This window comes from Lissotriton vulgaris, chromosome 3_1 (assembly GCF_964263255.1).
Source record: "Lissotriton vulgaris chromosome 3_1, aLisVul1.2, whole genome shotgun sequence".
In the NCBI taxonomy this organism is placed as follows: Eukaryota; Metazoa; Chordata; class Amphibia; order Caudata; family Salamandridae; genus Lissotriton; species Lissotriton vulgaris.
In genome coordinates this window covers 104,549,040-104,573,519 of record NC_141689.1, presented here as the reverse complement: position 1 = coordinate 104,573,519, position 24,480 = coordinate 104,549,040, and the positions used below count along the sequence as shown (strand labels likewise).

Below are 24,480 nucleotides of genomic sequence, written 5' to 3'. Positions count from 1 at the left end.
GAAAAGTCAATACTGGCCCCAGTGGGCAGACAGTCCATCTTCTTCTCTTGCATAGCAAAATCTATTCAGAACATGACATCACCTGTACAGAAAAAAACAACAACAGGTGGGCAATTAGATTAACAATGGCAATCAGTAGGCCTACTGTGAACCATTGTTAAAAATCTTGGTGTGCGTCTAGACAAAACACTTCTGTTTAAAGAGCACACAAATCAAGTAGCAGGTTCCTGCTTCCGGGTCATTGGACTGCTACGACGAGTCTTCCCATTCCTATCAGATTCTTATAGGAAGACTCTCGTCCAGGCCTTGGTTATAAGTAGACTGGACTATTGTAATGGCCTGCTTATCTCGGCAAAGGAGGAACAACGAAAGAGACTACAGGTGGTCCAGAACACTGCTGCGAGACTAGTTCTCAACGCCCAGCCAAGGTCTGCCTCACTCCCCCTCTTGACAAAACTCCACTGGTTGCCAATTAGACAGCGTGTAAAATTTAAAATCTGCTGCACTATTCACAGATGTCTGTTTGGCAATGGACCTAAATAGTTAAAAGAAATATTCAAACCCTACAAACCCAGTCGTACCCTCCGCTCCAGCAGTCAGCAACAACTCCAGGTCCCAAGGATAAAAAAAGCTAGGCAGGGAGGGCGAGCCCTGTCCTACAAAGGCCCCATCCTATGGAACTCACTGCCCCCTGCTCTCAAAAATACTACCAATGTGCAATCCTTCAAGAAGTCCCTGAAAACTTTTTTATTCGTCGCCTGTTAGGATTCTTCCCCCATCCTTTCACAGTTCAGAACTAGGTCCTGGCTCCTTGGTAAGCGTAAGCGCGGAGATACCCTTTCGGGGGTTGAATTCCAGCGATATACAAGAATATAAATAAATAATAAATAAATAAACCAGGAACAAAAAGGTAGTATAGATCAGTGTTAAAATAGTACTGAGTTATAACACAGGAGACCACTCGGAGACCATTGCATATATGCTGATAGTACTGCTGAAATTTACTATAAGACATACAGCACAGAACCAGCATCAACTAACAACTAGAACATAACCATATTTTCCACAATCAGCAATCGAAACCAAGGAAGTAAATCTAGTCACCTAAGTGCCAGGAAAATTCTTCTTCAGAATTCAATCCCTCTGGGATCGTAGTGTCCAACTCTAGAATGTACCTGGACTTAAGCTGTCGCTATTTACGGTTCCTGTTTCCTCCCCTGTTCATACTGGTGACTCTATCAATGACATAGAATCGCAATAGATTGAGATTACTTTTATGAACTTCTTCGAAATGTCTTGCCACGGGGGATGATTTGTCTTTATTTTGAATAGCCTTCATGTGTTCCAAAATATGTTTTTTGGCTTGGAACATAGTGCTGCCTACATATTTTTTAGCACAAGGGCAAATTAACACATAGACACAGTGATCCGATAAGCAGGTCAGATGTTTCCCTATTGCTCTCACTGTGTCACTCACAGGGTAATGGACACTCAATTGGAGCATACAGTGTTGTTTAAATGCCCCTCACACACCAACAGGCCCCTTGGTGTCATGCTTCATCATCGGGGCCTTCGCACCCCTCTACGGGATGCGGCGTGCTACGACTCGCGAATACGCAGGAGCACTTTGAAGTGGACTATGTGTGGGGGTGTGTGTGGGATCAGTAATGTGAGTGAGGTGAGGTGAAAAAGTGAAAAGTTAAAAAATACCTGGCACGTGGGAGGAAAAAATATTTTTATTTAATCCCCGGCTGGTATTGTTAAAAGAAGTGCAGGGCGTGGTTAGATAGATACGAGTTAAGGTATCAAAAACCACAGGTATAGTGTCAACATGTTTCGGAGGTCACAGCCTCCTTCTTCAGGACAAGGGTTATGCACTTACCCTCCCCTTACTCACATGCAGAATGTAAAAGTGTTTTCAAAAATTAATAAAATTACCACAATGTGTAATATTCCTAACAGTGTTTTATAATGTTAGCGAATGCAGTTGCGCCCAATTGGCGAAAGAACTTAGAGTTCTAAAATATAAGACCTCATGAGCCTAAGCGTATATTGGGGATCCTTCCTTCCTGCTTAGAAAAGACGGTTACTGCATCAGCAATTCGCCTGCCTTCCCTCAACGCGGCTCCGATGAGTTAAAGTCTCTTGGTTAAAGTCACTGTCTGTACTGCAGTTCCTCAGAGCCCGAAGGAACTCCTCAAAGGGTATACTGCGAATAAGTGTCTTAGGATGGTCACTATCTGCATTAAGCAGAGTGTTACCGGCAGTGGTCTTCCAATAAAGTTTAGAGACAAGCTTATGATCATCAACTTTTATGTGAAGATCCAAAAATTCAATGCTGTCAGTGCTCATTTTGCCTTCAAAAGTCAGATTTAACTTGTTTTTATTCAAAAACAGAGATGAATTCTTTGGCCTGTTCCTGCGATGCTCCCCAGATGATGAACAAATAATCAATGTATCGCAGCCATAATTTAACATGGCTACGATACAATTCCTGCGATCTGGACACCTGCTGCTCCCAGCTCCCCATGAAGAGATTGGCAAAACTGGGAGCAAAGCAGGTGCCCATCGCAGTACTCTGCTTCTGCCTGTAAATGGTGGGGCCGATTCACAGAACTAACTTAAGACAAAATCCTAAACTTACTACTTTTGGTTTCCACAGAAGTTAGGATTTTGTCTTAAATTTGTCTTAAGACAGACTTAAGACAGACATAAGTTAGGATTGTGTCTTAAGTCTGTCTTAAGACAAACTTAAGACAAAATCCTAACTTCTGTGAATGCCAAAAGTAGTAAGTTTAGGATTTTGTCTTAAGTTAGTTCTGTGAATCGGGCCCGGTTTCATTAAATACAAAAAAGTTGTTCTCAAGACAGAACTGCATCATCTGTAACATCATCTCCGTATGTTTGAGATATGAGATGGAGCGGGAGCTAAGGTACCTGCGGCAGGCTTGAATGCCATCCATATGCTTAATAGAAGTGTAAAGGCTACAAACATCCAAAGTAATTAGGATGAAACCTTCCTTCTAATCAAAATCTTTGATTTTACTCAAAAAGTCTCTGCTATCCTTGAGATATGATTGTAAACTCTCTACATAAAGACGTAAGAAATAATCAATATATTTGGAAGTTTTTTACAACAGGGATCCCATTGAAGACACAATGGGTCTCCCTGGAGGTTTGACAGGATCTTTATGTAATTTTGGCAAACGGTACAGAATTGAAATTTTAGGGTTGCTGTTTAAAAGAAAGGAAATGTCATCCCATTCAAGAATGCCTATAGAATGGCACTCTTTTAACATGGTATAATAAATTGCAGTGGTCTCTTCTACAACATTTCTAGTCACTTGTTCATAACAATCCTGACACTCCAATTGCCGTAACCCTTGCTGTATATAATCACACGTATTCAGTATAACAACGTTGCCCCCTTTGTCCGTTTGGCGGATAACAATATTATTGTCAGATTGTAATGATTTCACCGCCAAACGTTGTTCTTTTGGTAGATCATCTTTTCTTTTTAGCCAAACTCTTTAACTCATTGATAACCAAGGTCTCAAATGTATCAATGCCACAATGGGGTAAGGTAGGGTTAAATACATATTTGGGTATATATTTTTTTGAACAGCTAAGATCCACTTTAAAGCTTAATGACTGAGCATCAAAGGGGCCCTAGCTCCCACCATCCCACTCTAGTTCTTTAAGTGCTATTATGGTATCCACCTCATTGATTGTTTCAGGCACTGGGATGGGAATACTAGGTTCCCTGGGCAAAACAGTATTTTTTACTTTCAGTTTGTACCATTTGTGCAGCCGTAATTTTCTTGTGAAATAGAATAAGTCAATTCTTTCCTGGGGATAGGAGAGAGTAGTGGTTGGGCAGAACGAGAGGCCATATTGTAAAACATCATGTTCGACAACAGTAAGAGTACGTAAAGATAGATTTACCACATTCTTGACATTCATTTTCCTCGCTTCTTTAGGACCCTTGTTTCCACTCCCACTGGGGTCATTGCTGCTTTTCCACCATCCGCCCCTCCTGGTTTGTTTCCGGATGATGTTCCTTCTCCTGTGGCCTTGCCTCTGCCTCATCTTGCTCCGATGAGCCGCGTTGAGGGAAGGCAGGCGAATTGCTGATGCAGTAACCGTCTTTTCTAAGCAGGAAGGAAGGATCCCCAATATACGCTTAGGCTCATGAGGTCTTATATTTTAGAACTCTAAGTTCTTTCGCCAATTGGGCGCAACTGCATTCGCTAACATTATAAAACACTGTTAGGAATATTACACATTGTGGTAATTTTATTAATTTTTGAAAACACTTTTACATTCTGCATGTGAGTAAGGGGAGGGTAAGTGCATAACCCTTGTCCTGAAGAAGGAGGCTGTGACCTCCGAAACATGTTGACACTATACCTGTGGTTTTTGATACCTTAACTCGTATCTATCTAACCACGCCCTGCACTTCTTTTAACAATACCAGCCGGGGATTAAATAAAAATATTTTTTCCTCCCACGTGCCAGGTATTTTTTAACTTTTCACTTTTTCACCTCACCTCACTCACATTTCTGATCCCACACACACCCCCACACATAGTCCACTTCAAAGTGCTCCTGCGTATTCGCGAGTCGTAGCACGCCGCATCCCGTAGAGGGGTGCGAAGGCCCCGATGATGAAGCATGACACCAAGGGGCCTGTTGGTGTGTGAGGGGCATTTAAACAACACTGTGTGTTTTCCCATCACTTTAAGGATCACCACCACCTTGAGTGGATTCCACTTTGTTTATGTATACATTCAGGGAGACTGAATCCACTGACTCTCTCTCTCCCCCCTTCTGTTATAATTCACTCAATTGGAGCTACATTTACAAGCTTTACATGACATGTATGTAAAGAATCCCAGCACAGCAGTAGAGCTCCCTTTAATGCTAGAATGCTAGAAACTTCATTGTTGCTCAGCTTGTCTCTAAGTCTCTAAGTGAGTCTGCTTTTTTATAGGTGATAGTAGGGGCAAGACCTATTGCATCCTCTAACGTAGGTTCTGTTCTTAGCGGATTCCAATTTTTATTGAGGCATTTTTGCACATGCCAAGAGCTTGAATGGTAAGTGGTAACAAATCTAACAGTATGGTCACTCTTCATGATTTTTTCTCTTTGTGTCAATAGCTCCTCATGAGTGAATTTACTTGCTTTGAGGAATGCCTCTTTTATTACTTGCTGACTATGCCCCCTCTCCAAGAACCGTTCAGTCATGCAGCAACCCTCTTGGTTAAAGTCACTGTCTGTACTGCAGTTCCTCCGAGCCCGAAGGAACTCCTCAAAGGGTATACTGCGAATAAGTGTCTTAGGATGGTCACTATCTGCATTAAGCAGAGTGTTACCGGCAGTGGTCTTCCAATAAAGTTTAGAGACAAGCTTATGATCATCAACTTTTATGTGAAGATCCAAAAATTCAATGCTGTCAGTGCTCATTTTGCCTTCAAAAGTCAGATTTAACTTGTTTTTATTCAAAAACAGAGATGAATTCTTTGGCCTGTTCCTGCGATGCTCCCCAGATGATGAACAAATAATCAATGTATCGCAGCCATAATTTAACATGGCTACGATACAATTCCTGCGATCTGGACACCTGCTGCTCCCAGCTCCCCATGAAGAGATTGGCAAAACTGGGAGCAAAGCAGGTGCCCATCGCAGTACTCTGCTTCTGCCTGTAAATGGTGGGGCCGATTCACAGAACTAACTTAAGACAAAATCCTAAACTTACTACTTTTGGTTTCCACAGAAGTTAGGATTTTGTCTTAAATTTGTCTTAAGACAGACTTAAGACAGACATAAGTTAGGATTGTGTCTTAAGTCTGTCTTAAGACAAACTTAAGACAAAATCCTAACTTCTGTGAATGCCAAAAGTAGTAAGTTTAGGATTTTGTCTTAAGTTAGTTCTGTGAATCGGGCCCGGTTTCATTAAATACAAAAAAGTTGTTCTCAAGACAGAACTGCATCATCTGTAACATCATCTCCGTATGTTTGAGATATGAGATGGAGCGGGAGCTAAGGTACCTGCGGCAGGCTTGAATGCCATCCATATGCTTAATAGAAGTGTAAAGGCTACAAACATCCAAAGTAATTAGGATGAAACCTTCCTTCTAATCAAAATCTTTGATTTTACTCAAAAAGTCTCTGCTATCCTTGAGATATGATTGTAAACTCTCTACATAAAGACGTAAGAAATAATCAATATATTTGGAAGTTTTTTACAACAGGGATCCCATTGAAGACACAATGGGTCTCCCTGGAGGTTTGACAGGATCTTTATGTAATTTTGGCAAACGGTACAGAATTGAAATTTTAGGGTTGCTGTTTAAAAGAAAGGAAATGTCATCCCATTCAAGAATGCCTATAGAATGGCACTCTTTTAACATGGTATAATAAATTGCAGTGGTCTCTTCTACAACATTTCTAGTCACTTGTTCATAACAATCCTGACACTCCAATTGCCGTAACCCTTGCTGTATATAATCACACGTATTCAGTATAACAACGTTGCCCCCTTTGTCCGTTTGGCGGATAACAATATTATTGTCAGATTGTAATGATTTCACCGCCAAACGTTGTTCTTTTGGTAGATCATCTTTTCTTTTTAGCCAAACTCTTTAACTCATTGATAACCAAGGTCTCAAATGTATCAATGCCACAATGGGGTAAGGTAGGGTTAAATACATATTTGGGTATATATTTTTTTGAACAGCTAAGATCCACTTTAAAGCTTAATGACTGAGCATCAAAGGGGCCCTAGCTCCCACCATCCCACTCTAGTTCTTTAAGTGCTATTATGGTATCCACCTCATTGATTGTTTCAGGCACTGGGATGGGAATACTAGGTTCCCTGGGCAAAACAGTATTTTTTACTTTCAGTTTGTACCATTTGTGCAGCCGTAATTTTCTTGTGAAATAGAATAAGTCAATTCTTTCCTGGGGATAGGAGAGAGTAGTGGTTGGGCAGAACGAGAGGCCATATTGTAAAACATCATGTTCGACAACAGTAAGAGTACGTAAAGATAGATTTACCACATTCTTGACATTCATTTTCCTCGCTTCTTTAGGACCCTTGTTTCCACTCCCACTGGGGTCATTGCTGCTTTTCCACCATCCGCCCCTCCTGGTTTGTTTCCGGATGATGTTCCTTCTCCTGTGGCCTTGCCTCTGCCTCATCTTGTATAATTATGTATATTATTTATATCTTCTGAGACAATTATTGTTTTTGCAACCAAGCGTCAGTGAATGTACTGAGGATTTTAGGATCATCCTGATTGACATCTCTCTTGAGCAGGCAAATGCTTCTTCCCAAGTTACCTCATTTAGTCCAACAATATATCTTACCCTTTAGTACATTGGATTAACATTTTGGACTTGCTATTCAATACAGTAAGTGGCAGATATGGCCCCTTTGCCCAGTGTAGAATTCAGTAGCCTTTCCTCTAAGGGGATTAAGCCTTTGGGTTTAGTCCCCTATCTTCTTTTTCATCAGCTTCTGTGGTACTTTCACATATCTATGCATTTGGGATCTATTTAATTTAAATTCTACTTGGAGTTTTCTAATATTTTGATTCTTGAAATGAACTTTGTGAGTTTGATTCAAAGTGCATGCACTTTACACTTACATTTGTACAGTAAAAGGCTTGCTTTATTAGTGGAAGTCATTCACTGAAGTTGACTTTGTACTCATAAACTCTTTTTAATCATGCAATTTTACTGCACAATGCATATGGAATCGCATTGTACACGAGTAACCATGCTCAAAGGGCAAGGTGTTGTTGTTTCAGGGCTGGGTTTCCTTGCAAAGTTTGAGAACATTAACAATCTTGATAGTTCATGGGATTTCCTCCTATCTTTGCCACTCTTGAGATAGAGATTTCCTTCTGCCAAGAGTAAACGAATAAGGGAGTACTTTTTACATGTGGGAGTGTAAGAGAAGTGTCTCTAAGGAGGCATCTGAGTTGTTTACAGTATGCCACTAGAGAGGAAAGAATCTGCTAAGCGGATGGACGTTAGTTCCTCATGGATCTGACACGTATGTTATGTTATGTTATGCTATGTTACAGACATTTGTAAAGCACGACTGTTACCCTAGGGTGTCCTGGTGCTAGCTACAATCCTCCGAGTGATGTATAGTTTAAGATCGAGTTATCAATCAAAAAGCCAGGTTTTTAAGGCCTTCCTAAATCCAAGTAAGTCAGTGAGGCTCCTCGAATGGAAGTGGAAGTCATACCAAGCTTTTGCCATGCATGCAACAAAGCTTCTGCATCCCCCACTAGCTTTTGTTTGTACGTGGTACTGTCACCAATTTAGCTCCAAGGGAGCGTAGTGGTCTTTTGGGCATACCACTGGAATTGCCTCTTCAAATGAGCCTTGTAGGGCTTTGTGTACCAAAAAGATGGATTTAAACTGTACTCGTTTCCTGACGGATAACCAGTAAAGTCTTCAGATATCACTGTAGACAGATGCAATTTTAGATGTGCCGGTAAGCACTCTGGCAGCAGCGTTCTGCAGAAGTTGGAGTTTGAGCAGAAAGTTGTCCTGATTGTTCAGGTATAGGCTATTACAATAGTCTAGCCTAGACATAGTAAGTGATGTAATCACTGTGCACTGAATGTCTTTTGACAAAAACTGCAGTATTTTCTTGCATGTTCTGAGGACATATGACGTGGCCGAGAGTATTGCATTGACTTGGTCACCAAAATTGAGTCTGTCGTCCATAAAACTCCCATGGTTTTTACTTTCCTGGTGGGTGTCAGGAGAGAACCCATAGAAACCGGCCACAAGCTAGGGGTCAAAAAGTTGGGGTCGTTCCCAAACAGGATAACCTCCATTTTACCTGAGTTGATTTTCAGACAATTTTCGGACATTCATCTCCCAACCACTTCCATACAATCATGTAATCGTTTAGCTATTCCATTTTCTGGCCCCAGTAACAGCGACACCACAATTTATGTCAGCCTATCAGGTAAGGCAAAAGCCAAAAGAGTCAATAAAGGGGGCCAAGGAGGACTCGTACACATGCAGAGAAGCATTAACATACTTCCTAGTTGGTTTCATATTTCGGGTTTTTCTAATCATATAATACATTTGTTATTTAGGGTCATGGGTTCTCTTGAGAATTTCAGTTTTTCTGCAAGGCAGTGGGGCACAGGAGCACAAACGTCTTCTAGTGTTAGGCGGGTCATTTTGAATTTTATTCTGGCCACCGGGGGAGCACGTGAAACTCTATTAAGACTGGGGTTATGTGGTACAATCTTTTTGTCAATTCATTAAGGCTGAAAGAGCCACAAACTGCAATTATCTCTAATATGTGTGTACCTATGTCTAGATCTGGACAGATATTTGAAGGCAACTGTGACTAGTGCAATGGTATTGTTGTTTTGTTGTAGGTGTTGTGTGGTTGGCATGTTGTTGTTACTTTTATTGATGTTGTTTCGCTGTTGTTTCATTGTTGTCGTTACTTTTATTGATGTGTTTTATAGTTGTTGTGCTAGTCCTGCAAAAGGTTTTGGAGTATTCAGAAAAATGTGGCGCTCATCAAGTAGCAGTTGGGTGTAGAGAGAAATGGATAATTAGGAGCAGTGCTGCTAGAACAAGGGAAAACCACAAACCCCTGTACAGGTGAAGGGAGAGAACCCCACCCACAACTTTTTTACACACAAGGACTAGAGCACACGCACGAAGTTCTTTAAGGAGTAATCATAAATGTCACAAGAAATAAGATCGTTCACAAGAGTTTGTTTTTCTTTTTGCTTTATAGATAAAAGTGGTTCTCCTTGCAGAGGAGATCCAGAGAACATGAACACAGCCGACACAGGTTTCGTCACGGAGTGGGTGGTAAACCGTGACTCATCAGGGCTGGGGATGATACAAAAAGATGTGTACAGTAATGATAGAATAGGTAAAAGTCAACAAAATCAAAAAAAGGCAGCTATAAACGCTTGGTGAGTAGAAAATACATCTCCTGTGAGTGGAAACCCAAAAGGACAAAACTGAAAAGGGACATAAATTGAGTGACTCCAAACTTTACAAAAGTAAAACACCAAAGTGTCTGTGACTGGCGTTGTCGGTACAAACTAAGCTCCAAAGAAAGAAAACACAAGGAAAAAAACACATGAAAGGGCAAGGAAGGAAAACGCAACAGCGTGTCATTGTTAAGGTTGCTAAATATGGATCTGCGATAAATGGATGGAACGTGTAATTGAAATGGAACAGGAGAACGACTAAGACTGGGTGAGTGACGTGACGAGAATTTAGGTTAGACACTAGGTACATTACAATTATAACAACATTCTTCGCAAGGTAAGTACTACGTATGTTAGTAGAGCCAAAACATTAAAGGATGCCTGGATGCTCTGTGGAAAAAAGGAAAGAAAACCAATTAGAAAAACAGCAACATAGCTAAAAAAATTTAATGCAATGCTAGCAGTCTCCAAAATACTTTTTTAGATTAGACACAAGGTACGTTACAATTCTAACAACATTTTTCGCAAAGCAAGTACTGCGTGTGTTAGTAGAGCCAAACACTTAAGATGCCTAGATGATCTGTGGAAAAAAGGAGAGAAAACCATAAAGAAGACAGCAACATAGCTAAAAAATATAATAATAATAAATGTAATGCTGGAGATCTCCAAAGTACTTTTCGTGGTTACTCTATACATTACAAACACTGTAAAAAGGTACCATGAATAATTGTGGTTGCGGAGTAACTGTTAGAAAGGAGTTAAGGTATGCCGGTCAGGTGGCACTGGAGAAGAAGAGAGGAACGAGTGCAAACAAACACTAAAAGGAGGGGAGGCCAAAACAAACGGGAAATTGTGAATACGGGAGGCGCGAAAGGGCAAAACTGCCTGTCATACATTGAAGGCAAGGAAGTTACCTGAGAACGTATAATTAAGGAGCGGAATCTGTGAAAAAGCAATAAGCGATTTGTCAAAAATTAGCCAGATACAAGAGGTAACGCTAGGGCGGGGAAACATAAGGAACTCGAAATGAGGTAAATTGGACTCACCGGGGGACTGGTGATACTTCCAACCCGGTCCTAGTCGGGTCAGTGCGATGATGCCAGATAATGGCCAAAACGTATGAAGAGATCCTAAATAGAGTTAGCACAGATGGGCGGGTATTGCCATCAGTGTAAAAGTATCCATGAGGCCAGGGCTGTAGGATTGAAACAAGGATGAGATCAAGGGCCGCAAAGTGTTGAGACCAGAAGAATTAATATGAAAAGCTTGTGTGGTAACAGCGCTTACCTCCAGCCAGCGTGGATCTATGCAGAGAATCTTCGAACTGTTTACCGGAAGCGGACAGTAAAAGGGGAGTCTCATTTACTATTTATGACTAAGTCAGTGGTATGGACACCAGACCGCTAACCTACCATGGAAGAAGCGCAGTGAAACTCCAATGACACAAAAAAGGGCTTAATGCAGAAAGGAGGGAAAAATGAGGATCTCCCATTCTGTGACTCGAAAGCACAAAGTATGTTACTGGGGAGCGGTTCTGAAAAAGGAGGTTGCACTCAAAAGAGAGAGAGGGCTGAGTAAGGGGACAGAAAAGGACATGAATTGCAGAGTGCACGAAAATAGGAAAAATAGACAAGAGACCATAAAGTAGAGTGGAATGTCAAGGAAAAGTGCAAAAATGGTAATTAGTGGTCAGTTGAATTGAGTATACAATTGCATACGTTCAATCACATAAAGGCGAAGACCAAGATCATAATACAAAAATCACATTGCCCATGTTTGTAAATGTTAATCTGGCCAAAATCATGAGTTGCATGTCAGTTAAACGGTTACTGCGAGTCCGTACATAACTCAATTTGATGACGAAAGATGTAGACCATGGATGTCACATAGGAAAACCCAATTAGCAGTACTAATGATAGTTAGTAGGTAATAAGGGTCATGGACCCAGAAAGTAATGAAGTTCATGATCAGAGTTTTGTCCGTGCTTGACTGTTTGCAGACGCATGATCCAAGTTGCTTCTGCTTGTCTGAGTCTGAGTCTAAGTTCATGATTACCTCCTCTGAGATTCATCTCTGTGACATCAATGCCAAAGAATTGGAATGATTTGGTTGCCCCTTGTGAAGGGCATGTCGCCATGTGTAATGCCATTGGGTAACAAGCATCTTGTTGGAAAATAGCTCTGATATGTTCTCTAATTCGTTCCTTTAGGGGCCTAATAGTGCTCCCCACATACTGACTTTGACATGTGCATTGAATAACATATACCACGAATTTGGTACTGCAGTTAATGTTTCTATTGATGGTGTATTGTTGTTTCTGGAATCCTGAGAAAGTTCTGATGCCATGGTTAGCCCATCTGCACATTCCGCAGCATCCACACTTGAAGAAACCCTTGGACCTTTCATTTAGCCATGTGTCAGTCTTCTTTTCACGTGGAACAGTCGGACTCAGCCTGTTCTTCAGGGTTTCCCCCCGTCTAAACATGATTTGAGGTCTAGTCCTTATGGCTTCCTTTAAGGATCTGTGTGCCAGAAGGAAACTCCATTGTTTCTTGATGCTTTTCTGGACACATAAGCTGGTTTCATTGAAGTCCATGATGATTCTTGCTGGTTGATCGGTGTTAGCTTGATGTGTCCGACTAGTGAGTGTGGACTCTCTATTGACTTTCTTGATTCTTGTGTTAGCTTTACGAAGTACATCAGGTCTGTATCCTCTCCTAGTGAATCTCTCTGCCATGTCTCTGATACAGTTCTCAAATTCACTGTCTTCACTACAATTTCTCTTTGCGCGAACAAACTCGCCATAAGGAATTGTGTTGATTTGATAGCTGGGCTGCGAGCTTCCAGCATGCAGGACCGCATTACAAGAGGTCTCCTTACGAAAAAGGCGGCTGTGAAGAGCATTGTTCTTGACGTATAGTTCTATATCTAAGAAGGTCACAGAAGTGGTGTTTATATGGCTGGTGAATTTCATGTCAATATTGTTACTGTTGAGATGATCGCAAAACTCACAGAGTGTTTCATAACTGCCAGACCATATGATTAGACAGTTATCTATATACCTTCCCCAATATATGATGTAATCAGACCAAGGGACGTCCTTGCTGCCCCATATCCATTCGGCTTCTAGGGCTCCCATGTAGAGATTTGCGAAAGATGGGGAGAATTTGGACCCCATGGCAACACCCTTGGTTTGCCTGTACCAATGCTTATCATAGATGAAAAAATTATTTGTGGAATGATATTCACCATAGAGAGCAGCATGTTTGTGTGTTCCCATAGTGTAATAGGTCTGTTGTGTAGACATTTGGTGATAGCTGCTAGACCCAGGTCAGGCTTAATGGAGGTGTACAAGGACACCACATCCAAAGTGGCCATGATGAGGCCAGGTTGCCACTGTATATCTGCCAAAATACTCAGGATGTGCTTGGTGTCCTGTGTGAAAGACGGGAGGTTCTTAACTAGGGGATTTAAGAAAACATCAACATATTGAGACAGTTTTTCTGTAGGTCCTCCCATCCCTGAGACGATAGGCCTCCCTGGAGGAAATGGGGCTGTTTTGTAAATTTTTGGAAGAGTGTATAGACATGGAAAGGATGGTCTGGTGACTTTAAAGTACAGGTGTTCATCATTTTCTAGAAGTCCTTGCTCATGCCACTCATTCAGATGTTTGTTGATGAGGATGGTAAGAGGACCTATGGGATTGTAGTCAAGTGGTTCATAGCAAGTGGTGTCAGCAAGTTGCGTGAGGATTTCTTTGTGGAAGTCTTCCCTGTCCATGACCACCACATTTCCCCCTTATCAGCTTCTCTGATAACGATGTCATAATCAATGCTCAGAGATTTGAGTGTCAGACTCTCATTCCTAGTTAGGTTATCATATGCCCTGTGTTTGTGAGGGTTGATTTTTCTCTCATACTTTTCGATATACTCCAAGACCAAATCATTAAAGGTGTCAACGGAATTCCCTCCTGGTAAGGAGGGAGTCCATAAGGATTTATTCTTGGGGCCACTGGGCATGGTCTGGTTGGTCTCTATCTCAAGGTCATTCAAAAGGTTTTCAAAGGAGTTGGGTGGGTCGTCAAAATCAGTCTAAGACAAAAGCAAGTGTGTTGCTTTCACATCATTGATGCTCTGTACGTTAAAAAGGTTATCATGGGATGTGCGTTGAGTGTTGTCAGTGCTCTCTGGAAGACAAGAGAAGTGTTTCTTAAGCTTAAGCCCTCTGATAAACTTAAAGAGGTCTATTTTGACTCTACAAGGATCTCCTTGTTCGTGGGGGTTAAAACTCAGGCCCTTACTCAGAAGAGAGACCATGTTTTATGGTTGTTGATTTGTTATTGTTACTTTTATTGATGTTTCGTTGTTGTTGTTGCTTCTTTGCAGTTGTTGTTACTTTTATTGTTGTTTTGTTGTTAAGTTTATTTGTGTTAACTTTTATAGACGTTGTTTCATTGTTATTGTTGTTTTGTTGTTCTTTTATTGTTGTTGTTACTTGTAGTGATGTTTCATTTTTGTTTTTGCTTTTATTGACTTTGCTTCATTGTTGTAGTTGTAATTTTTACTGATGTTGTTTCAATGTTACTGTTACTTTTATTGATGTTGTTTCGTTGTTGTTACTTTTATTATTGTTTCATTGTTGTTACTTTTTTTGACGTTGTGTTGTTACAATTATTGGAGTTGTGTGGTTGTTGTTGTAGCTGTGAATAATATTGTTTTGTTGTTGTTATTGTTGATGTTGTTTCGTTGTTATTATCATAGCTTTTATATAATTTTATGCTCCTCCATGCATTAAGGTTTCCAAATACTGAAAAATATCGAATTGACTCAAGTTGCTGTCCGGTTGTTGAAAACGAAAGAGGAAAATGCCAGAGGAGTCATAAGAGCCACGAAGACGGAGCTTGGTGAGCATTCACGTTATTATTACCGTTTATCCAGAATGATTTGAACCAAAAATCCCCCCAGGCAGGGTCCACAGACGGCTCTGCTCTCAGAGAGGGAAGAGAGACCTTGAACGTATAGGAAGGGAGACAAACTCTTCCTACATGGAGCAAAGAAACATCCCCCTACTAGAGTAGGTAAGGATCTAAGAAAAGAAAACATTTTGTTTCTTTTTTGGTCTATTATCAGAGTGGCTTTTGTGAGCCAAATCTCTGCAAAGGCAAGGGATACTCAATAGCTTTTTCCACCCAGAATATGCCCTAAACTGTGCTCTGATGGCTTCTTCAGGACTTGAAACTTGTCTCAAATGTACCTGGCCCAGGGCGGGTACACACTCTTCCTTGTAAGTATTGTGATGTAGCCCTAAGGGTGCATGGGATTATCAGGCACTGTGGAGTAGCAGTGTGTCATCCATGCCCCTACTCTCCATTTCCAGCCTGGCACATGCTTTACATGTTTCCTGAACAGGTCATTATTATACCTGTGCAGATGATTCATTGGGGGCTCAGGTGGAGATTCATTTTGGACAGATATTTATGTTATTATCTACAGAATCCAACACACAGTCAAAATGAAAATGTAAAGTGTAATGATGTTATTGTGTCCTACACACAACACTCTGAGTCAGCGGGTGTCTGATAGTTGGTTTATTCAGCTTTTACACAAGTAGAAAGGACATGGAGCGCCGAGCGTCTGAGTAGCCTCCGCTCCGGTCGCCAACTGCCGTTCTGCCTTCGCGCTCTTCAGTTATTCCCTTTGCGCCTGCGCGCGTCCTCCGCTCTTGTTTACCACGTGACGCGTCATCGCGTACACGCTGGTAAACTAGAGCGCGACACCACATATCTCCCCCCTTTAACACCAAAACTCTAATTAGTGCTATAGTCCTTATCTAATGTCTATTCATCTCAAAGTCTCTGTATTTAGAAGGCAAGGTGACAGCTCTGCCTGAGCGGGTACATCTTACCAGGTCGCTCTCCTCACCTTCACTCCTTCCGGAACAGTTCTCATTGTCTCTCAGATTATTCTCCACTCCTTCGGTCGCGGTGGTGAAGTGGTTACCCACCATTTCAGCTGTCTGTGCCTCTCCTGCTTCTCCTTCTTCTCTGTTCCCTGACCGTTCTCTCATTTTCTCTCCTCCGGTGAACATCTCCTCTTCTCCTCCTATGCGTATCTCTTCTTCCTCTGACTTGGGCCATCGTACAATCCTGTTGACTTTCGCCATGCGGTCTTGAGACCACACCTTGCCATCGCTGAGTAAGGCGGCTCTACCCCGCACTTCCTTGACTTGTAGGGGTTGGCTATACTTGCTCTCTCCCTTCTTTTGCAGGGTGGGAAGCTTGACTCTGACCCATTCTCCCTCCTCCAGCGCGGTTTCTTTGCCGCCTGTCGTAGTGGGCCGCATACACCTTCTGGGCCTTCTCGAGGTTGTGCTGTACTACTGCTGGGGACAATTTGCTGGTCACAGTCTTCTCTCTCCACACCACGTTATCCCGGGTGTACTGGTGACGGCCTCTCAAGATTTGGAAGGGGCTGTACCCCACCCCCGTGGGCGTGATCCTGTATGCCCATACCATATTCTGTACTTCAGTCTCCCAGTCCTTGCCCTGCATGATCGCTGCCTGTATTGAGCCCATGAGTACACGGTTAAACCGTTCTACTTGGCCGTTGCAAGCGGGGTGATAGATGGCGGTGTGTTTGGTTTTAATCCCATTCCTCTTCATGAACCTTGTCCATTTATCAGAGACAAACTGAGGTCCGTTATCACTTAGTATAGTCTTTGGTATTCCTTCCCTTACAAACAAGGCCGTTAGGAACTTCAACACTGTTTCTGTGTCCATGGACTCCTGCACATCGACTTCCGGCCACTTTGAATATTTGTCAACGACCACACACAAGTATTTATTTATGCCTCGGTTGTCGGACACTGGTCCTAAGAGATCAATGGCCAAGTCTTCCCATGGGTTCTGGGGGCTCTCAAATTTCCCCAGCACTGGCCTGAGGGGACGAAGTATCTTGTCAGCTCCTTGGCATTGTTCGCATTCTCTCACCTGCCTTTCTATCTGGGCATCCATGCCAGGCCACCAATACATTTGTTTCACTCGGGCTTTTGTTTTTACGATGCCCAGGTGTCCTTTGTGCATTTGATTTAGTAACGTGGGTACCAGGGTTTCTGGGGGAACAACTCTCTCGCCTCTGTATAGGAAGATTCCTGTATCGCTCATTGACAGCTCCTCCCGAATTTCGTAAAACTTCCACATCTCCACTGTGAGTCTCCGTTTGTCCGGCCATCCAGACGTGAGGTGTTGTTTGACTTCTGACTTCACCACGTCCAGCTCGTACGCTGCTGCCCAGTCTTGCCTGCTTATTGTCATCTCGTTATCGGCCATGCTAGCTACCATCTCCTCCATGTCCGGCGTTACGTCTGGAGTGTTCACCATGGCGGAGGCTCTACTGAGGTAGTCGGCTACTCTGTTCTGGGTATCCGGTAAGTATTCAACATCATAAGTGTAGTCCAGTAGCTTGAGCGTCATTTTTGCAATGCGCGGAGTGGCAGTGTCATGACCCGAGGACGTCAAGACCTTGACCAAAGGCTTGTGGTCGGTTTGGAGTTTGAACCTGGTGCCCCATATGAACTGTCGGAATTTGCACATTGCCCAGGTGACCGCTAGCATCTCTTTCTCTATGACACTGTACCTCTGTTCCGTGGGAGAGAGAGAACGTGAGGCGAAGCTGATAGTCTCTATAGAACCATTCGCCCTCTCCTGTGCAAGCACCGCACCCAGGCCTTTGTCGCTGGCGTCAGTTGTTAGGATCGTGCTGCTCGAGGGGTCATATCCCTGCAAGGGGATGGCTTCACTGATGTCTGTCTTGACGGCTTCGAATTCACTCTGCGCTTCTGAGTCCCATTCAAACTTGGACTTGTCTCGGATGAGCTGGCGCATCCTGTGTGTTTTGGTGGCAAAGTTTCTCACGAATTTACTATAATACTCGGCCATGCCAAGGAATGACCGTACCTCCTCTTTAGTTTTCGGAGCCTGGGCTTCCTTGATGGCTGTCACATTCCGTTCCTTGGGGGATATGCCGTGCGTACCTATCTCGTGACCCAGGTAGGTGACTGATGACATCCCTATCTTGCATTTTTCCCATTCCGCTGTGAGCCCTCTGTCTTGCAGCACTGTGAGGACTCTGGTTAGTTTTTCGTCGTGATCTTCTTGGGAGGACCCCATCACCATGATGTCGTCCTGGAAATACTGGACACCTGGAATTTCCTTGAACAGCCGGTGCATCAACTTTTGGAAGACCGCGGCCGCCGACGCCAGGCCAAATGGCATGCGGCGGAATTGGTAGCACCCGAACGGTGTGATGAAGGAGGTGTACTTCCTACTGTTGGGATGCAGGTCGATCTGGTGGTACGCCGACGTGAGATCAATCGTGGAGAAATGTGTGACACCCTTGGTTCTTGCCAGCATTTCCTCAATTCTGGGAAGAGGGAACTTTTCCACCACGTGGCACTTGTTGAGTTCGCGTAAGTCCACACATAGACGGACCTTGCCGTTGGGTTTCTTGGCTACGACCAAGGAGGCCAACCATTCAGAACTGTCTATGGGCTCTATGATGCCCTGTCTTTCCAGCCGTAGGAGTTCTTGTTGAACTGGTTCAATGGTGGACAGGGGGATGTTCCTCACTTTGTGGGACACAGGTGTAGCCCCTTCCTTGAGTATCATCTTGTGGACGAATTTGTCGAGCTTCCCTACCGTTCCATCAAACACCTTGGGGTAGGCTGACTTCCACTCTTCTCCATCGGAGGGATGTTGCTCATCATTCAGGAGGATTTGTTCTTTGCCGCCCGGATCTAGTTTGATTCCTAGGCTTCCCGCGTCTCTCCAACCAAGTACTGAGGGTCCTCTTTCGGCCACATATAGTTTGCAGGTTGCCGTTCTCCCTCTGAACTCAAACTTGAGTGGACGATAGCCTATCATGGGAATCTTGTTTTCCGTGTATGAGATGGCTCGGATGTCCGGCGGGCGTAGGTCAGGCCCTACTACGGGTACGAAGTCACCTTCCCAAATGGATCGTTGCACAATCGTCCAGGGAGACCCCGAGTCAACAGCCACGTGCACCTTCACTCCGCCTATGAACATGTCTGTGCGTGGTTTGTCCGTGCGTTTCCCATCGACGTCCAGTACCTGACCGTCAATGCACAACTCCATGTCGCCGTCCTCCAGATCGTCTTCATCTCCGTATTCCGATGGCGCAGACTCCACTCATTTTACAGTGGATCTCTTTCCCTTCTTGCGGCATACTTTTTCAAAATGGCCGACCAGGCCGCAGAACGCGCATCTGGCGCGAAAAGCCGGGCAACGTTTGTCTTGGGCTGAGTGAGCAGTGCTCCCGCACCTGTAACACGAGAACTTGTTGTCAGCAACCTGACGTCCCGTCTGCTTCGCTGCTCCTTTTGGATCATGCTTCTGGTCACCCTGTGATCCTCTTTGTTTGTACGTGTTCGGGGCCTCATCGATCTTGTTGACCATCTGCTTCTGTGTGCTTTCACGTTTGGCGGCATCCGCACAGCGTTTGGACATCTCTGCTTTCTTCACCATGGCTATGACGTCCTTGAGTGATGTTTCGCTCTGTGCCCACAGTTTGTCCTTGACCGATTTGTTAGTGGTATGCATGACAATCTGATCCTTTATATATTTATCTTGCAGTGTCCCATACTTGCACGTGATGGCCAGACGTCTCAGTGCGGCCACATAGTCATCAATCGACTCACCCACTTCTTGTTTCCTTTGCTGGAAATTGTAACGGTCTATAGACACACACACCGCTGGTCGGAAGTGGTTGTCTAGATCTTCTAGTGCATTCTTGAAGACGTCGTCCTCTGTTGCTTCCCGCTCCTTGGGCACTATGTTGGCAAAGACTCTCACCCCTTCTGGACCTAGGTTGTGGAGCAACAACCTCTTCTTCCTCGCAGGAGCACACGGTTCCCCATTCTCGTCCTCTAACGCCTCAACGTAGTTCCTGAAGTACTCCCTCCAGTCTTCCCATTTCATTTGGGGTTCCCCTGGTCGGGGTAGGAAAGGGATAGGAGCCATTAACGCTGAGGACTGGTTCGTCATCTTTGGTTCACCTCTGGGTGCTTCTGCTTGGGCCCTGGGGCTGCTAGGCGCGTTGGGGGCTTCCACTACACTTGCGGCGTCTCCCTGGCTTCTGGGGCTGCCCGGGGTGTTGTCCCTGACTCACGATGTGGATTGGTCGCTTGCTCGCCCTTCTCTGGCACTTGGTCGTGGCTTTTAGTTGCCAGTGTGATGGTTGAGGAACCTCCCTCTATTGGGGCTGCACTGACCTGGGGATTGTCTCTGATTGCGCCTCTGTCGAGTGGAGGAGTTCGCGCTGCTGCCACGCTCTATGCTTCCCTGGTGTCGCTGCTGTTTTCACTGCTTTCTGGGCCTGGGTTGGGCTCTCGAGTTCAGGCTCCGCTGGTTGCGTGTGGACAGTGGGGTGATCCCAGTCCTCGTCGCCACTGTAATGATGTTATTGTGTCCTGCACACAACACTCTGAGGTCAGCGGGTGTATGATAGTTGGTTTATTCAGCTTTTACACAAGTAGAAAGGACATAGAGCGCCGAGCGTCTGAGTAGCCTCCGCTCCGGTCGCCAACTGCCGTTCTGCCTTCGCGCTCTTCAGTTATTCCCTTTTGCGCCTGCGCGCGTCCTCCGCTCTCGTTTACCACGTGACGCGTCATCGCGTACACGCTGGTAAACTAGAGCGCGACACCACATAAAGCTTTTCACACTCACAGCACAGGTAAGAGGGGACAGAGAAAAAACAGGCACCACCATGATATCCCTGACCCCTAAACAGATGATCAGAACATCTTTTTGCTCACCTAATTGTTTGCCTCATTGCCCCCTTGCCTACGGGGGTTTCATCTACCTGTTTGTGTGCCCTGGCGGGACCGGAGTTCCAGAACGTTGACTGCTCCTGTTCATTCCAGCGCTAATCATCAGTGGATGGGATTCTAAGTTACAGGGAGCAGTGCGCTATCCACAACTGCCGCTAATGAGGGGGAGGAGTCTGCCATTGCGCTTAAAGTGTTGCCTCTACCCTTCCGGCGCAGGACATCTTTTTGCTCACCTAATTGTTTGCCTCAGTAAGCCTATGCCTACGGGGGTTTCATCTACCTTTTTGTGAGCGCTGGCGGGACCGGAGTTCCAGAACGTTGACTGCTCCTGTTCATTCCGGCGCTAATCATCAGTGGAGGGGACTCCAAGTCCACAGCTGCCGCTAGTGAGGAGGAGGGGTCTGCCATCGCGCTTAAAGTGCTGCCTCTCCCCTCGCGGCGTGGGACGTGCGTGGGCCAAGTGAGGGCCCGTCTGTGCTTGCCCGGTACTGAACGAGGCTGGGCAGGGCCACCCCCTTAAGAATTTGGCTACGGGGACAGTTTGTAATGTTTATGGTAAAGCTTGATTCATATTACATTATATTATATTGTATATTGTACTGACTTGATCAATATGTGTAGGCGAAAGCTTGGAGTAGGTCAGGGTGTCGTAGGGACCCTTTGATGCCTTTTGCATAGGGCAGAATCAGCCCTCATTAATGAGATTAAACTTACAGAGTGAATCCTCTAACTCTCAGAATAGAATTTCTCTGACCCATGTACTTACCGAATCTAGTACAATGACTAACAATGAAGCACCTCCCCCTCAGATCTGTCCGTCACAACACGCGGAATCCGAGATTGTGACAGAAATTGCTTCTTCTTTCTTATCTTCTGATTTAGAATGTAGCTCCGTTAGACCAAAGCAATTACTAGAGGTCTGAAAGCCAAAGTATCAATCATATTGTTGAACCACCTCCCAAGAAAAGGAAGAGCCGGGGACCCCAGAAACAGTGTAAACCCGCACAAAGAGTAACTGGGAAGAAACCGAGACACACCACAAGCAAAAAAGACCCCAATGAGGGTCTTCCTAATACTACCCCTCACATTGAGATAGGAAAGCCCGCTAATAGCACACAAGAGGGGAATTTTTGTCGGGTTTATTAGAAACAATATATGTACTACTGGAACCTATTCTACAAAAAATAACAATGGTAGAAGCCAGGCTGATTATGGTAGAGGAGATGGTAAGCTGTAAACCCTCAGCTCCATTCGCTGTTAGTTCTATGCCAAGCCCTGACTCATAAAACAACAGGGGGAAGGGTAAGGGGGTTGGTCAATTTGTAACCTTTTCCACAAGTAGGGAGGCCCATAACAGGAGTTCCACTAACAACATTACCCCTAGTTCAGCTAACGCCCCTATTCGAACTGGGCACCTTCCTCTCACAACAGGACCTCCTATAGTAGAACCTATTAATTCTGCTTATATAGAAAGAGGAGCGTTAGGCGCTAAGACGTCTGGTAGAAATGAGGAAGTGGAGAGAGATATAAACCCACAAGTCTATCGAGACAAGCCTCCCAATTTACTACGAAATTTAAACATGCCTCCAGAAGAAACCCGGATACGGTTGTCTTGGCAAATGTACCTTCCCTATCACATAGGCCATTGAACATCGGTCGACTTTCGGGAAGAAGTCACTACATTTTTTTAAGTTCCAGGACTGGTATTAATAACACAGTTTTCTTAGAATTTAAAATGGCAAGGAGAATAGGGTAGGTGGGCACTTCGGCAAAAACTGTACGGAGCTTGTGTTGTTTTAACTTTTAGTTCGCCATCCTTGGTGTACACAATCCTGGAAAGGGGAGGCAATGAGTTTGTTAACTCCTATGTGGGGACTGGGGCTGGCACAGTTCGGGTTGGAGCGAGAAAACTCTTATGACATTAACATTAACATACTACCCCTTGGATATTTTTACCAACCGCCCAAACGCCACACAGCTCGATGGGTAACGTCTGCAGGAGAAACTTCATGGGAAGTAGGGAATCTAGATACCTGGTCCCAGTGAGTAATGAGCTTTGACGTTTTGAATGCACTGGAAGACATTGACTGACTGGTTTCAGGGAATGTTGCTCAACCCAAGCGCGCACCTGGTCGGTTCGAAGGTAAGGGTAACTTTGGACTGACTCAGGCAGGAACGGATGATTCCCCTCCAAATTCTATCAGTAGACGTCATAGAGACGAGGACCCAGGGACAACAGTTCTGAATTTGGAAGTTTTAACCAATCCCGTGGGTTGTTTAAAAAATCCCATCCATATAGTAACAGAATTAGGGAATCATCTGGGATAGTAACCCCTACTAACATTTTAGAAAGTGGTAAATTACCTCACTGCAATATTGCCTCATGGAACATTGGGGGAATTTGGTCCAAGTTAAGTAACTAACTGTGGTGGGATTTCATTTTACAATTCGAGGTTTGATGTTTCCCAAAAACATGGTTTAAAGAGGTGACTCATATGAATGGTTATAGGACATATCATACCCCAGCAATAGATGGTCTGAGTGGAAGGGCTAAGGGTGGGCTGTGTATATATATATTCTGCAGCCTGAAAGTAAAGGAAATAACGATGCTTGATTTTTGTTGAAATATGTTTTATTGTTGCATCAAAGTATACAGGTACAGTGTAAATGATTTGCTGACGTGGCTTCAACATTCAGCCACGAACAGCCAAGCGCGCAACGTTTTCTTGTTTTTATATAACTGGTGCAAAAATACATTTCCTTGAGTAATCAGTGTAGATCGTACAAACATGTCCGCAGGTCGGGAAACAGTGAATCTGCATCGCCGATAGGGCGATGGATAACAGCAGATATGTAGGGTCCCGCCTCAAGAGCGTAGGATCGAGGTCTGTACTGTCCATACAGTGGTGGCACCTGAGAACGGGAGGGACAAAACTGTGGGAGAGAAGCGTGTGGGCGCTAGCAGGGTCCAAGTAGGGGGATACTGGCGGCGGGCGTCAGGGGGGGGGCCACGGAGTCAGTCGGTCTGCGCTCAGAGAGAGGGGGGGAAAAAGGAGTGGGTAGGGGGTGAACACCCCCCGTGTATGCGGGCGTCGAGGTGGGTGGCATGACATATAAGAGTTTGATCAGGATGTAGGCAGTACCGGGAGACGGTCCCAGGAGGGTAGATACCATGTAGAGGCTACCGGTTCTCTCGGGCGGGGGGTGGGGGGGAAGAGTAGGCGGATCTTCTGCATGTGTAGACTGCCGGAAGCTGTGGAGGAGCATGGCCCATTCCATGGATATGGGAATTTTACGCGCACCCCTGGCTTCTTCCTCTCTAAGGGCATCCTCTTCCGCCGCCGCCCATTTACCGACCGCGCCCTTCCATGCCGCTGCAGAGGGACCCTCCGGGGAACGCCAGCGCATGGCTATACATCTGTTTGCCAACAGGAGTGCTAAGGACGCGGAGCGTCTGTGTACCGGGTCTCACTTAGGAACATGAAAGATGCCTAGTGCGCTGGACTCCCAGGTGGCTAGTGTAGTGAGGCCTGTCAGTTCCGCCAGAGTGTCGTGTACCGCCCGCCAAAAGGGGTGAAGGTTGGGGCAACTCCAGAACATGTGCCGGAAATCTGCGCAGGGGAGCAGCATCTGGGGCAGA

At 44.6% G+C, this 24,480-nt stretch overlaps 1 protein-coding gene across 2 annotated transcripts in view; it reads left to right on the top strand.

The window, feature by feature from the left end:
- LOC147726039 (CD209 antigen-like protein C) overlaps positions 1-24,480 on the top strand; it is a 583,514-nt gene that overhangs the window by 294,979 nt on the left and 264,055 nt on the right. For both annotated transcript variants that reach the window (XM_086960156.1, XM_086960155.1), the window contains one exon: positions 14,791-14,898. In XM_086960156.1, the coding sequence (XP_086816282.1) occupies positions 14,791-14,898 (108 nt within the window). The remainder of the gene's footprint in view (positions 1-14,790; positions 14,899-24,480) is intronic.